The following is a 16,225-nucleotide window of genomic DNA, read 5'->3' as shown; positions in this document are numbered from 1 at the left end:
CAGGTTCAGTTTCTGCTTCAACAGAAACATGATGTTTCCATCGTGACTTCTGGAATAATTTTTTCACAGGTTTGTGGTGCTTAGGCAGTGCCTGCATAAATAAGGGCCATCATGTCTGTTCTGACTGGTGGTGAGATGACTGAAAAGCTGCATTAGAACAGTTTTTCCCATACCTAGAGCACGAGGGAGTCGTGCATGTTAGAGCTGGCTCATGCCTGGAGAGCTGACAGTATGGATGAAGAAGCTTTGTAATCTGTTCAGTGCTCACTGAAACGTAATAAGGATTAGTCTTCAAATTTAGTAATGAGGTTCGAAATATTCATGTGCTTTAGGCATTTAATCTGCCTCTGCTGGTTCTGTACACCATCCTAACTCCTCCAAACAACAGTAATACCTGACTATCTCCCTTTTTAAAAAATGAGAAATATTCTGTGTAGTGGTTGGCACTCTCTGAAAGTTCATAAGAAATTGTACATTAAGAAAAGCTCGTGTTTGTCTGTCATGAGAGTTTTTCATATCTAAGTATACATACACAGGTAGCTGAAAACCCTTCTATGTTATGTGTATAATATAGTATTCCAGGTGCACAGCACAATAAAATAAGAAGACCTAAATCCATCACAATGTCATTTATCCAGGTGTCTAGTGATGTCCTTCTCCAGGTTATTTGTTGTTTCTAGGACTAAAATTAGGACAAAGGGGGATTATTTTCTTGACCAATAATCTCATTCTTACTAAAGCTTTGCAAAGCCTATCCTTAAATGTGTAAAGGCTCAAAGGAATGAGTAAAGAGTCATCATATCGAAGTCTGTGAAACAGAAACCGTTTAGGAATAATATTTATATGAATTTCTTTTTCCATAACTATGCCACATGTAAATTGAAAAGCTTTTGCTATCATAAACTACAGTTATATAAAATATATTAATGAATTGCATGTTACAGATAAACTGGGACAAGTGCTTTTTATCCCCTTTCATAAAATTAAAACGCACCCTTCAGAAAAGTATGATAGTAAGAAAGATAGCCAATCAGTTAAGAAGACCTAAAATTGAAGATGCAAAGTGAGGACCTAGAAATCTATTTCTAAACTAAATGCTTCTGCATTTTTATATACAGTATTTCCAGAAATGACAGTGTCTCCAGTGTTTTATCCTATAAATTACCTTATAGGGCATATCTTATTGTCATGCATTAAGTGTAGTAAGATTATATGTCAGGAAGTGTTGATAGGTTTTTCTGATGTATGAAGACTGAAGTTACTCATCATGCCTCTTGTAACAAGATAGCAAAGCAAAGCAACTGCTAGGATGAAGAGATCTGTTATCTGCTTGATTAATGCTTGAAGCCTTTTTAAAATCACCTTACACTTGAGTATGTATCCAAGGTGACATTACTTAGTTACATGTTCAGGTGTTCTAACAATTATACGGGTGCATCTGCTTTAAGTATGTACCTAATTAAAGAGAAATCCTTGACATATTGAAGTGAATACTGAAATTCCCACTGACTTTATTGAAATAAGATTTGGACTCTTACCTGTAGAATTAGAAGCTGCCACCCTTTTCTTTGATTTAACAACCTTATCTTTGTTTAAAATTCAGCCTGTTTTTTTTTCCTCTTTTTTTTTTTTGCAGCATTGGCAAAAGATAATTTAATACAGAAACTGTTCTGACTTGAAGTCATAATAGTGTAACTTTCCTTTCTATAACAGGTCACTTGGGACTTACAAATTCTATACACCATTTTAATATTTTTTAAATAAAACTTTTTATGTGACAACAATTCTGAAAGCTCTCAACCATCACATAAGTTTTAATTAACATAATTGTATAAGTCAAATACATCAGCAGATACTGTTAATTGGCTATACTCATTTAAAAATGTATTATAGTTGCTTTGTATTGTAGTTCTGCAAGCACATAGTCTTTTACTAGAATTGATATTTAAATCTTTCCCCTTTTAGTAGGTACTATGAAAATTCACATAAAGAGGTTGTGTAAAGGGTCATACACGTTCTGTTTGCATCAGTGGTAATATTTTAGCTGAACAGCTGTATTGGGTTTGCCTGGCAAGTTTTAAGTAGCTGAGGGGGCTGCAGGGGTGGCTCCTATGAGAAGCTGCTGGAAGCTTCCCCTGTGTGCAGTAGAGCCAATGCCAGCCGGCTCCAGGATGGACCCGCCGCTGGCCGAGGCTGAACCCGTTCAGTGGCGGTGGAAGCACCTCTGGGATAACAGATTTCAGGGAGGAAATAAAATACGTACGGGCAACTTCAGCTGGAACAGAGATTCCCCTGCAGCCCATGGTGAAGACCAGAGTGAGGCAGCCTGTGCTCCTGCAGCCCGTGGAGGTCCATGACGGAGCAGACATCCACCCGCAGCCCGTGGAGGTCCATGGTGGAGCAGACATCCACCCGCAGCCCCTGGAGGTCCATGGTGGAGCAGACATCCACCCGCAGCCCGTGGAGGTCCATGGTGGAGCAGACATCCACCCGCAGCCTGTGGAGGAGCCTGTGCTGGAGCAGCCTGGGAAGTCCATGCTGGAACAGGCTCCTGGCAGGACCTGTGGAGAGAGGAGCCCACAGTAGAGCAGGTTTGGTGGCAGGACTTGTGATCTGGTGGAGGACCCATGCTAGGGCAGTCTGTTCCTGAGGGGACTGCACCTTGTGGAAGGAACCCATGCTGAAGCAGTTCATGCAGAACTACAGCCCGTGAGAAGGACTCATGCTGGAGCAGTTTATGGAGGACTGTTCCCCATTGGAGGGGCCCCATGCTGGAGAAGGGGAAAAGTGTGAGGAGTCCCACCTTTGGGAGGAAGGAGTAGCACAGACAGTGTGTGATGCAACCCCCATTTCCCATTCCCCTGTGCTCTCCTAAGGGAGGAGGTCGAGAACCCAGGAGTAAAGTTAAGTCCAGGAAGAAGGGAGGGTCAGGGGGAAGGTATTTTAAGATTTAGTTTTATGTGTCATTATTGTACTCTTAACTTCTTGGTAATAAATTAAATTTATTTTCCCCAAGTCGAGTCTGTTTTGACCATGACGGTAATTGGTGACTAATCTCTCCCTGACCTTATCTTGACTCAGGAGCCACTTTTTATATTTTTCTCCTTCCAATTCTGCTGAGGAGCAGAGTGACAGAGTGTCTTTGGTGGGCACCTGGCATCCAGCCAGGGTCAACCCACCACAGGAGACCTGAAAAAAATAATTCTGCAAAGTGCTCAAAACTAAAAGAAGTGGTTACGAATGAAGGCAAATGTCCTTTCAATGTCCTTGGTGGTTTGAGGATGTGGGCATGACCATACATGAGTCCCATCCTCCATTGCAGTCCTCCCACTGCAGCAGACTTTTTGTTTTACCCCAGCCATGCTTTCCCCCCTGCCCTCCCCTTTTCCTTTTTTCTTTACATTTTTTGAGGTTTTCCACAGTCTCAAAATTTTTCAGGATACTCAAGATCTTTTTACTTTAGCTCTATTTATCCAGGAGTCAGATATTTTTTTATTTTTGTTTTTTGGTCCTTCAGTAGAGGAGAAATAGAAAAATGCTTTGTAAACAATTATTATGCTCTTTGCTGACTTTGGTGTGTTTTTACATTGACTAAAGGTTTTTTCCCTTACTGAGTTAATACTGACAGAGTAGATTAACTAAAAGCTAAATACAGCACATCTGCTCAGCTGATATATTTCAACATCTAAACATTGACCGATGGACATTTTGATAGAGTAGTATTTTAGTGATTAGGCCTACACAGATGAGAATTGCATCAACTTCATTTAGCTCTCTAAAGAAGAAAATTACTTTTAAAAAATCCAAATGAAAATGTTTAATAAAAACATTGCAAGGACTCAATATATGTGAATGGGATGCTCCTAGCTCATGTCTTTCAGGTGTGCCCAGCTAAGCACAGACGGGATGGCATTTATTAATAGCAGCAAAGAGAACACAGAACCATAGAATGATTAAGGTTGGAAGGGACCTTAAACAGTTCCAACTCCCTTGCTGTGGGCAGGAACACCCTCCACTAGACCAGGTTGCTCAGGGCCCCATCCATCCTGACCTTGAACACCTTCAGGGATGGGGAGTCCACAAGCTCGCTGGGCCTGGGGAGGGGCTGACAGCTGAGGTCTGTTGAGGCCTCATCTTTCTGCCAATTGCTGTAAAAAGCCTGAGCTTCTAGAGCAATATTAACTGGATTTTTTTTTTCCTCTTGTGGCTTCTTGCCTACCCCCAGCCCCTCCAAATGAAGCAGACTAGTTGTGATGGTTGGCATTAGAGCCTGTCTAAGAAGTACCAGAACAGGGAGCACTGGCAGCTGATCTCAACAGTAACAACCAAATGGGTTGTCACAGGGCAGGGACCTGGTGGAAAATAAAGATGCAGTAAACAGTAGCTTTCCCACAGCGCTGAGGGAGAGAACTTCAGGCAGCCAAGCTTTTCTCATGACATTTTATGGAGCTGCAGCCACATAAAGATCCACGTTTGAATTTAAAGATGGGTACTTACAGTGCAAGTCAAATAGGAAGACTTTTAGTCCATATTATTGCTTTCGGGGGAAGTTACAATAAAAACATCCTTGGGCAGTACAACTCCAGACTCAGCATTCACAGATGCTATCTTAGTTTGGATTGTGGCAATCCCAAATGGCAGATAAAGTACATAACCAAATAATAGAGACTGGGGAGGAATGGATGGCAGAAAATAGACTTTATAGACAAACATTATATAAGAATGTCATAGAAGCTTAAAACTGTAGTTATTGAAGAAAGTCTCAAGGAGTTAAATCACTGTGCTTTGTAGTATACAAGTTTATCTTTAAGTAATTAAAAGAATGTAATTTTGGCTTAGTGGGTGGGAAAATTACAGGAGAAAGAGTTTTTTTAAATGAAAGTAGTGGATACCTTATTACAGAAAAAGCACCTGGTCATAAAAAATAGAAAAACATAGTCAATGCTATTAGTAGCAAAGTTTAATTTCTGTTATCTTCTCTCAAGTTCTTTTTCTAAAATCAACATATTTTATTCTCTTTTCTTTAAAAACATTAAAAATAATCGAAAGAAATTTGCAGAAAGTTAAGAAACTAAATGTGCTTCCCAAAACACACACGTGCATTGTGATTGTTCTTTGCAACCTGTTTTGGTATAAAAATATCATGCATTCTATTGAACTTTTTCTTTGAGTCTGATTATTTATATTAAAGATTTTCTTTTAATATATGCTGCAGAAGAGGTAAATGGGAGTACTAGTCTGTTCAAAGCATCTACAAACTATATTTTAGGTGTTTTGTTGACAGTAGTTCCCAAAACTACCTGAATGTGAAGGAAAATGCACACTTCTGAATATACTTTTGAAACATGGATTGTATGATATGTCTTAGTCTGACATTTTTTAGACAAGTGTAACAAATACTTATTCAAGTGCAATGTTTAAATGCTATGAATGGCTCCCCTTTTTACTGTATTAATATCATTATATAGTGGGAGAGTGTTTTACATGCACAAAGTGAGTAATCAACTGCTAAGAAATATAATAGCAAGTATCTTTAAGTTTTATGTAAGAAATAATCCTTTTTTTTACAGAAGAGATATGCTGCATTTTAAAATATGTGTCCTTGAAAGCATAAAAATGTTTAGCAGGTAAAGTGTGTTGAACACTGAAGGAAAACTTATTTCCTAACTTCAAATTGCTTAAATGAAGCACTGGGTAGTTTTGCAAAGGCTGTTTGTTTTCTTTTTAGTATTGGATGTACTCATAGGGCATAATCCTCTAAAACTTCTCTCATAAAAATAGACTTCTTAATGTAAGTATAGTCTTCCTTTCTGCTTAAATGACTTAGTTATGGTTTCATAGTCCTGTTTTACATGCTTCTATTACAAGCTCTTGATCTGTATTAAAACTAAGAGAGTTCATCACCCCTGGGCATGAGGCAAGTCTGCGAAGTTGTTTAAGTGTCCTCTTTCCTACTTTGTATACCTGCTACCTAAAACCTTCCTTTTACTACATTCATTTTTGTTGACCAGATAGGAATCTGGGTATTAAGTTTAAACATTGTTTAAAACAAATAAAATCCCTGAGTTAGGCACTTTGATGATTAAAATTAGCTATTTTTTACATGACAAAATCCAGTCACAGATTTACCAAGGTTAGTGTCAGTATCAGAAATTACCAGGGAAACATTTTGTGTAATCGTTATGTTGTAGCTCAACTGTGGAAAAAGTGGTGCTTGGAAATGTTCTAGTTTTTAATATTCCATCTCAGAAATGTGAAGTGTTTAGGGTATGTGAGATAATTGTGTTTGTTCTTTTTTTGATTTCTGTAGTACTTACTGTGGAAAATTTAACTGAGCAACTTCATGAAAAAAACTTTATTGTTGCAGATGAGGTTTTATGAATATAATATTCAGAAAATTCAAGATTGTGGTTTCCACAGCAACCATGACTTGGCTTCTCTATAAGGTTTAGAATTACTGGGCTAAATGCTGTTCCTAGTCCTGACTTTTCCCATGTTGATGTGAAAGCTGAGATGAGAACTTGGCTCAGGATTTGTGGGTAATTTTTTTGTCTGAATATGTTTCTATTTCCAATTTGTCCAGTTGTGTGGGAATAATTATTCCATCTTTTTCATCTTTAAAATATTTTTTCAAGTCTGACCGTTTTCCAACATTCATTAAAACTTTACATGGTCCTACACTGTACAGACATTACCCTTCATTTTACTCCTGCTGGGTATACAGGGTAAGTGTTGTCGTGACTCATTGAGGGACAATGTGGGTGAGCTTTGAGGAAGGTCCTCTGTTTCCTGCAGCTCTCTCAGGGTACTCAGCAAAGTTTTCATGAAAACTTCCATTGAGCAATTAAAACTAAATCCAATGAAAAGGAAAATGCTTTCTTTGTGATGTCGTTCTACCTTCTACCACCATCAGGTAGCCCTCCTAAAATGTGTTCTGAAGTGCTTACTGCAGTGTCTTAAGATGCAAATTTTCAAATGCTATGTCTGCATTGGGGGGGGGGGAAATTGGGCATTTCGATTGCTTGCTGAAATTTATGACATGACATGTTACTCTGGTCTCCAGGAGGTACCTGCCTATTTGGTAAAACATTTTGAGTCTCAACAACTGTGAGTCAAGCATTTGAATATTCATATCACTTTGTGGCTTTTTTTTAAACTACTGTAAAGCCATAGTGAAACCCCACTTCTCTAGGCTGTCTCCTAAAAATAGAAGTCATTTCTACTTGAAGACAAAGATGATAACAGTTCAAGTAAAAAACTTTTGCAGGAAGGGATAGAATATATTATTGAAAAACGTGTACAAAAAATGAATGTTCAACTGTGACTGCAATAATACTATTCATTTCTATCCACTATAATCTAAAATGAGCCCATTGTTTTCTTCTGTTTTTCCTTCAGATGTAGGGAAGGACAAAGATACTTATACAGATGATTCAGAACACGGGAATTATGATACTCGTACAGATCAATCATTGCTTATTCAAAACAAGCTCACCAGGCAGAAAACAGAACCTCGAACTAAATCGTCTTTAAAGGTAAGGGACACAAAAACTTTATTATAGATCAACAGTCAGAATGTGCTTAAATATTTTTAAAATGCAATTTTTAATGGATTAGATAAGCTGCAGCTTAAATATTAGGCATCTCATGGTTAGAAATTTAGGTGGCTCCCGTATTATAATTTGACTGACAGAATCAATGAATGGAATTCTCTGTACCAAAATCAACCAAAATGATGTAATATCAAGGATTCTAATGATTTTTATTGACTCATCTAAAAGGTAGCAGCCTTCTTTCAGTAAATTTATATTGCACAGGATTTAGGATATAGGATTCAAATTATGGACTGAAATGCATGTTATCTGGGAGGCCTCAGGAAATTCTGAGAGTTTAGAAGAACTGTGTTCATGTAGCAAATGGTCAGTCCATAGTGATCCGAAGTACAAGATTCTCCTTCCAAGCGGTATCAAAATGGTATCAAGACACACTGAAACTGGCATATTATCTTGCTTAGTAATTACCTAAACATACTATTCATCACAATGTATTTTCTCCAGCAATTCATCTACTGTAACGCCAAAGAATTATGATGGGGTTTTCTGTTCAAAACATGTATTTTCTTTTAGTCTCACTCTGGACAGAGAGACCCTTAATGCTCCTTTCCATTAAGCATAGTTGCTTGTAAGTATATGAAGAATGACTAACTTCAAGAAGTTCTGAAGAGTTTTCTTCTTCGTGCACTGGGAATAGTGTATTCTGCAGCACAGTGGTTTTTTACCAGTGATTCTCTGATTTTTTGGTATATGCCTGTAGGCATGAATAATCCTGTGTTACAAATCTAGAAACCCTTAAATTGCTGTAAGGTTCTGTGCTGTATATACAGTATACTCCTCAGGAGACCATGTTATGATCTGATTATTAAAATTATTAGAAATGCCTTTACCTGAATTAAGGTGCAGACAAGACCAGATGCCAAAGTCAATAGTGGGGGTTTTATTTAAAAGTAAATGTGAGACAGAGAAAGAAAAATAGAAAGAAATAGGAAAAAGGAGGGGGGAAGAAGAAAGTGAGTGAAAGAGAGAGCTAAAAATAGAAAATATATCACCACTCCGTGTAACCTGTTGGCATCCCTTTGGTCCAGGTCCTCTGGTCTTCTTGGTGTTGAGGGTCCCACAAAACATAGAGTCTGATGGATTAATGTACGTTCAGGAGATGCCAGCACCTCCCCTGGGGGCGGGGGGAAGCTTTGCAACCTCTTGCACAGGCTCTGGATTTGTTGCCTCACTTGGCTCATGTGCAGTCCTTTGGTGGTAGAAGGCCTCAGGAATGAGCTGGCGGAGCACTTTGGGGGTCTTTGATGGTTTATGACCCCTTCTCAGCTGCCTCTCACATGAACGCCCTGTGTGTACTGGTCTTCCTGGAGCGGAGGGGAGGGCTTTACTCCTTTGGTTTGGTGTGGGGAGATTTCACCATCACACACCCAAAACCCTTCTCCTCCACTACCCCCTCAGTCCAGCAAGGGCTGGTTTTTAACACAGATACATTCTGCGTTCCTGAACCTTGTTTGTTTACTTCTCCTCACACTTGAGATGATTAGACAATAGTCTTATCTCAAGACCCCAGTCACAATCCAAATTCCAGTCAGATTTTGGTGGTTGCAGACAGGCAGTTGCTTCCTTGTAGTTGGACAAAAAGTCTTTCTATGATTTTGACAATGTTTAGGACATTACTGACATTTCAGTCCATCACAGACCATTATAGAGTTTTCTCATCAATTGTGCCTTTGGCATTTGTGATTTAAGCATTGAACACGTGCTTCATGAGAGTCACATAACTGTTCTAATGTTGTCACACTCATCATCCTTACTGCAGTATTCTGGAGCACAGGTAGCAGGTTGGTGTGATCTCTGAAACTCCATTTCATAGGATGCTTTTAGAAAAAAACTCTAATAATAATAACTATCTAATAATTTTTAGATGGGTTAACGTAATTGTATTTACAGATACTAAATCTGTGACATGAAAAGGAATCTTCAGGAATTACGACATACATGTCATGTATATAACCTTTCTCGGGTTACATTTAAATCTAAACCGTTGCAATGAGAACTTTTTGTATTCATGATTTCTTTGTCTGTGTCTGCAAAGCTAGCTGAATTATGACAAATTATAGTGGAAATTCTTGTTTGATTTCGTTGATTAGATAGAGAAAGCTTTTGATGTTAAATGTGGCTTAACTGAAAAACAAGGCAGAATATGTAGAAGTTAGATCATGTTACACAACACTCACCAAAACAATTTAGTAACAGATACTGTCTGTCTAGTAACAGGGATTTCATTATCCTAAAGCAAAATACTTTTTTTTAATTTTCATATAAAATACAAAATGACCACTGGCTTGAGTTTTTTCCAGACCTTGCGTTCAGGGTGGTTACAAAGTTTACAGTCAGCCACTAAGCTCACTTTTTAAGTTTAAAGAGGAGTCTTGTTTTTGTATTAAGTTTAAACAAAAATGCACTTTTTATGTCTCAGTCTTCATATGTCCTGACCTATTGAACAAAGTGGTTCAGAGTTTAAAAACAGTGTTCTCAAGCCACATCTGGCTTTTAGCCTTCACAACTCCTTTTATCACAGCAACTGCTCTGGAAACTTCCTTCTGCATTTATACTGTTTTTGCAAATGAGGTGTCTGGCTTTAACTTCAGCTGGGTTAAACCCAAAATTCAAAACATTGCCCTGTACCAGCTACTGTGAAGAAAATTAACTCTATCCCAGCCAAAACCAGCACATGAGGCAAACAAGCAGGATTCTCCTTCTGTTTACTGTTTGCCTGCTTCCACAAGAAAAGGGTAGGGGGAAATTTAGATTAGTCTTATATTAGAAAAGAGCACTGCTGTTTTGCCTTTGGATTATTGTAGAAGTCTTTGAGGCAATTAGTGGAAAATATCTAAGGGAAACTTCTTCCCAAAATGGATATAATACGAGCAACAGAAGGCTTCTAATTCTTTTTGAGACTGCTGGAAGTACAAAAGACTGCAGTGCAGCTTTGCAACTGGTAAGAACTCTCACATATTTGAAAAATAAACTGATCTGTCACAATATAAAGTCTTCTCAGTCTGACCAGAGAATGAAAATGAGAAACACTGCATTGGCAAGGAATAGAAAGATCAAAGCATATTCTTCTTCTCTTCTTTTTAATGTTTCTAATTTTGGCTTGTTTTGGAAGGGTTGTTTTATACTTGAGAGACTCAGGAGAAAATTGTTAAAAAAATTATTTGTAATTAATTCTTGGTGCTATTGTTTTTTCTCCATGATTAGATACTTGAATGCTTCAGCAATAATGAACTTGTCTTGCTGAGGCAATGAAAACCAATACACTTTTTTTTAGGAATTTTTTAGTGTTTCAGTTTAAATACAAGATACCTCATCTTCCATAAATCTGATTTATATTACTACATTTTAAAACTTTAGAAACATCAGATAAGTTTGATATAGCATGCAGATGCCAATGGAGTCATCTAGTTTTTCATTTCCTTGATTATGATTAGTAACTTGTAATCTCCTTCAGTGTAGGTTAGTATCATTTCAGAATCCACAGATTTCATACTGAAAAATTGTGAGTTGCTCAGACACATGAAAAAGCTGTTATCATTATCTATCCCTGCCAGCTTTTCCTCACCAGCTGCTCTTGAAATTGCGTAGGAAGTACCACTTCATGTATGTGATTCTGCTGAGGGGTCTCACACAGAAGAATGAAGACAACAAGCTGAACAAAGTATGAAATGAGTAGTAGCTGCTATCGCAAGGTGCCTTGGTTTAATGACAGTATGTTCAGGGAGTGGGACCTCTAATGAGGTAAAACCCACCCTTCTCCTTCATTTATTTCTCTCCCCCAGATACTGACAAATTTTGAAATTACGAGGAGTCCGAATGAAGGAGAAAAAAGATAACAATTTTACTAAAAAAGTGAGAAAAAAGCAAAACAAAACAAAAATAACGGCAGAAAAAATGTTACTTGGTTAAAATGAGAAAAAACCTGTCCAGAGAAGTGGTGAAATCAGTAGCAGTGAATTCTTTTCCTTACCTATCGTGATTACCTGCTTAGTAGAGAATTACAGTTCTGTTTTCTTTCATTCACTACATCGCTGTTACTATCTTTGATCTGATGAATTTTTTTTGATCTAGGTAGCGTATTTTGCTACCTGGCAAGGTAAAGAAAGGATTTTTAGAACAAAGTTCACATATTATCACTGTGGGTTCAGGAACTTTGAAGGAATGCTACCTATGCAATAACTTAGCAGTGGATACCAGAAAAAGGCAGTAAGCTATCGGCTATTAATATTCCATGTCCAGACTACCTTTGTGGTGTGTGGCATCTGAAACAGTTTCTCTTTCCTCTTTGGAAGCATTACATGACTTCTGAGGAATTTAAAATAAGATCTTAAATAAGCAATTGGGCAAAAGATGTGGAGAATTGTATCTAGTGAGCTGGTCGTATTGCTGAAAATTCATTATAATTTAAGCAAAACTCATTATGTTCAGTGTGATTATTAGAGTGATTTTAAAGTATAGATCTACCTGTGAAAATCTGAAATGCTTTGTTTAGGTATTTCATTGTATTCTTTGTGATTTTGAATGTATCTATTCCTTCTTCTCCTGCAAATAACTACTTAACTTACTGAATTTCATGGTAGTTTTGAAAAAATAATAAATTAAATGGAATATTTCCAGTATAAAAATGTTCTTCAATCTCATTTTTTTTTATTTTCTGCACTTTGACAGGAATTATTTTCTGTTTTCATTTTTTCCTGTGTAAGTCCATGACTTCCAGTGTGATGCAGATTTGCACTATGTGTTATTATCACTGCTTTATTATCACATTATTTCACTCATGCTCCTGTTTTGAATGGAAGTCAGGCACGTGTGCTGAAAGAGAAGGTTTGGCAATAAAAATGTTTTGGTATATAATTAAGAACAGTATGTTGTCAGCTGACAATAGTGTATGAAAAGGAGAACAGTAAAGAAAGCCTGATAGGGAGTATTCCACAAATGCAGTCTCATAACACAGAAGCAAATAAAGCTTAAAAGGAATGATAACAGGTAAAATCATTATCCTAGAATAGAATGACGTGGTAAAGTGCAGTGAAAGATAACTTCATGTTTATGTTTCTGGTGTCATGGCTCTCATCTGCTGTCAGTTTTTGTTTAAAACGAAGAAATAAAAAAGCTCAGAAAATATTTCAGGAAATTCAGGGAAAGTAGTAATTTTATCATAAAGATGAAATTTTAAAAAAATGAACACATAAAGAAAAATTTTCAGTGGTCATGTCAGGATGCTTCTCAAGATCTCCCTGTTAGACTTATAGAGCTAATAGCAGAGGTTAAATATTAAAAAGAGGAAGCCTCCTGCTGCCTCCAAATGTCCTCCATTGCTGCTCCCTCATATGGTAATGTCGAACAGACTTCCTTTCAAAATTTTGCATATCACCTAAGCCTACTCCTTTCCTGAAGCCACATGTAGTTTTCATAATATATACAAATGTACTTTTCATGCTTACTCTATAAGTTTGAATAGAAGGAAATGGAAAAAGATGTCCTCTGTGAAGAAGGTAAAATGATTGCTAATTCTTTAGTTTGCTCCTGAAAAGATAAACTGCAGTTTTATTAGGAAGCTATGCTGCACGGTGCAATATAGTTGCACAGAAATACAGTAGCATGGATAATTTTGGCAGCCTGTCTTGTTGTCTTTGATGCCCAAGATAGTTTGGATATCTTTGCATATGAAAATATGTCTCCAGTTTTCTTTCCTAGGTTATTATACAGTTATTTGCACAAGAAAATCCCTGACCCAATATGCAATTAAAATCATCAATCTGTTTTTGTCTTTGGAATAAAGTAATTGAAAGGACGATTCCAATAAATCTGTTTTTGGTTTATCCATGCCTTCAAACACAAAAAAATGAATGCTAATTTAGTCATGTGCTTAGAAAAATTCTTACAAAGCACACCTTAGATTATTCTGAGTCAAGAGTTTTTAAAATGTAAAAAATGGGTGTAGTACTTTTTTAAAATATTTCACAACTAATTCCATGTAAATTAAGAATTCTATAAACTTGTTGATGTCCCATCTTTAGTTTTTAAACATCCTGAAACAAAGCTAGCATTAATTAGGTAACCCACTTTTGTTCATGGAAATAAGACCATTTTAGTTAGCATTAGAAATGTATTTATTTCCAGAAAATACTTAAAGGTGTGAGTTGAATCATAAGCACTGAATATAGACACTAACCACTGAAACATCCTTTGGTGTGAATATTACTGAAGATGTTAATGCCAAATTCATGGTAACAGTATTAGGGAGAATTAGTAATCAAAATAAATGAGGTGGTTTTCATGAATCAGCAGTAATCAATCTACCTGATAGTGTTCTTATGAAGAACAATAAATTATATTGGAAGAAAGTTTTCTTTTACAAGAATGAACCATTCTACTCAGAACAGAAAAGGTGTTCATGTAGATTTTTCAGTTTTAGGTAGTTGCCATGCTGAAGAAGTTCACAGATCAGACATCACCTCTGTCAAAATTCTGACCCTAAATCTTCAAGTTGTTTCCATGGCTACTTCTGCTTATACATGATTTAATGGCTCTGAATTAATCTATTATTATCTCTGAAATGTCTCTTAAAAACCAGGACATAAAGAGATACAGAAAGCTGCTTTTCCTTGATGCACTTCTGATATTCAGTGTGGTTTTGCACTGTCTTTCTCTTCTTCCTGCTTCTCTGTTCCAAGCTGATTTTCCCTGCAAGTCTACAAAACGACATGTATACATATCTGTGTGTGCCAGTTTATATAAATATATATCTATGATGCTCCATACTGTCCTCTTTGGGCTCTAAGACTCCAGGGCAACATGTAAACACCACTTTATGGTGATGTTTACAAATGTTCCAAGTGTCAGCAGTAGATCGGTTTTGTTGTTGTTTCCATGAGGAAGAAAATACATTTCGGAGTCTGTTTACTTATCTTTCATTCTTCCTCTACTGTTTTCTGCTTCTGCAACTTTTCCCAATGTATTTGTCTCTAAAAAATGCTTCTGGTGAGGTGGTGCTATTATGTAGTGGTGATACTGAGATTCAGTGCTTGGATTCAGTACTTCCATTTCCAGTGGCAGCACCTTTTTTTCTGCTGGTGGATTCTTCCCTTCTCTTCTCAGAGTTTCCATGGGGAAATAAACCCCAAGACATTTGAGTAAGTCTTTCTTTAGTATGTTACTTCATTATTAATAAGGGTTTAGTGTAATTATTTTTCTCTAGCACATTTAGTGTCCGAATTCATGAACTGTCATAAGGAGGAAATGAATTCTGTTCTGATGTTTACATCATCACCATGAAATAAGATTTTGGGGAGAGAAATTTAGCAAATCTGGGGAGAGAAGAATCCAGAGGCCCAGCTGTGTTTACCCATCTATCTTTTAGATCCCAGGCATTAGTCTGTTGGCATATTTACTTCCCTTACATAATTTTACAAATCTAAATCCAAATTATACCACCCACATGGAGGAAAGTTGAACTTCATCCTTTCTGCTGTAGAGGCAAAATAAATATATTGTGCTGTGGGAGTTTAATTCTTGTATACTGTGTCAGTCGTCGCTTATGTAAATGAATGCTCCTCTTGCTGGTTATGACTGAGAATTGATGTTTTCTATATTTTCATATAAATGTGAAACCTTGCTATATTTTTTTTGCTAAGAGAGCAACAGTCCTTGAAGTCAGACGTTGAAACACAGACTCTTCACTGCCTGAGCTACACCCCACTGTAAAAGTTGTTTGCCCCGTCTGGGTGTGTTGGGTCAGAACAACCTGCTCTGAGCTAAGTCCAATGACAGATGATGTGAAAATAGTTGTCAGCCTCTGTGTTTATGTGCATATGTATATAAAATAGGTAGAAATCATGCTCATTTTTATTACCATCCATGGTAAATTTCAGGAAACTGTAAAGCAAATAATAAAATATAATTATTAAAGTTCTTGTTCCCAGCTTTTCCTTTAGCATTTATATATGAAATAATGGTAATGAAAATCTTACATATGAAATGAACAAGTTAGACCATGTCTTCCATGTCAGACGTGATTTACTGGCTATTGATAGTTAGTTAGAATAAATTAATTTATTAAAGTAAACACATGTATAAACTAATAATGCAGCATTTCCTAGGACAAATTAATACTGAAGGACTTTGAATTTTTTTCCTGGATAAAAATACCTTTGCTGCTATTCCAACCAGAGTCAATAATTACATGTATTTAAGTAGACATCAAGTCGATCAATCAAAAAAGTCAAAGTAAAGAATGATGGGTCGGAGTCTCAGCTCTCTGTACTATTTCATTGTGTAAAACATGACAACATAAGGTTCCTTGAATGACTATTTAATTAGTCCCCTAGAATAATTAATGCAATACAACCTCCTGAAGGTTAGTCAGTGGTCAGATGAGTTGCAAGCTTAAAATGACAAAGTGGGGTCTCTTTGTATTGTGAAGGTGAATGTTGTAAGAGGGTAGCTTTTTGCTTTAACTTCAGTGCTGTTAAGTGTGGTTGAATATTAAAATCTGACTTTGGTCTACAAAATAGTAAATATTATATATTAGTAGGGTAAAATGTTATTATCCTATTACATTATAGAGCATATGTGTAGTAGCATATTAATGTATTTTGACATAATAATAT

At 36.7% G+C, this 16,225-nt stretch overlaps 1 protein-coding gene across 3 annotated transcripts in view; it reads left to right on the top strand.

Moving 5' to 3' along the window:
- ANO3 (anoctamin 3) overlaps window positions 1-16,225 on the top strand; it is a 121,645-nt gene that overhangs the window by 41,762 nt on the left and 63,658 nt on the right. For all 3 annotated transcript variants that reach the window (XM_018081837.1, XM_018081835.1, XM_018081836.1), the window contains exon 4: window positions 7,399-7,535. In XM_018081837.1, coding sequence (XP_017937326.1) covers window positions 7,399-7,535 — 137 coding nt within the window. The remainder of the gene's footprint in view (window positions 1-7,398; window positions 7,536-16,225) is intronic.

The sequence above is a fragment of the Manacus vitellinus genome, unplaced genomic scaffold (assembly GCF_001715985.3).
Source record: "Manacus vitellinus isolate BGI_N305 unplaced genomic scaffold, ASM171598v3 scaffold_57_pilon, whole genome shotgun sequence".
Taxonomy (NCBI): domain Eukaryota; kingdom Metazoa; phylum Chordata; class Aves; order Passeriformes; family Pipridae; genus Manacus; species Manacus vitellinus.
This window is presented reverse-complemented; position numbering and strand designations above follow the sequence as displayed.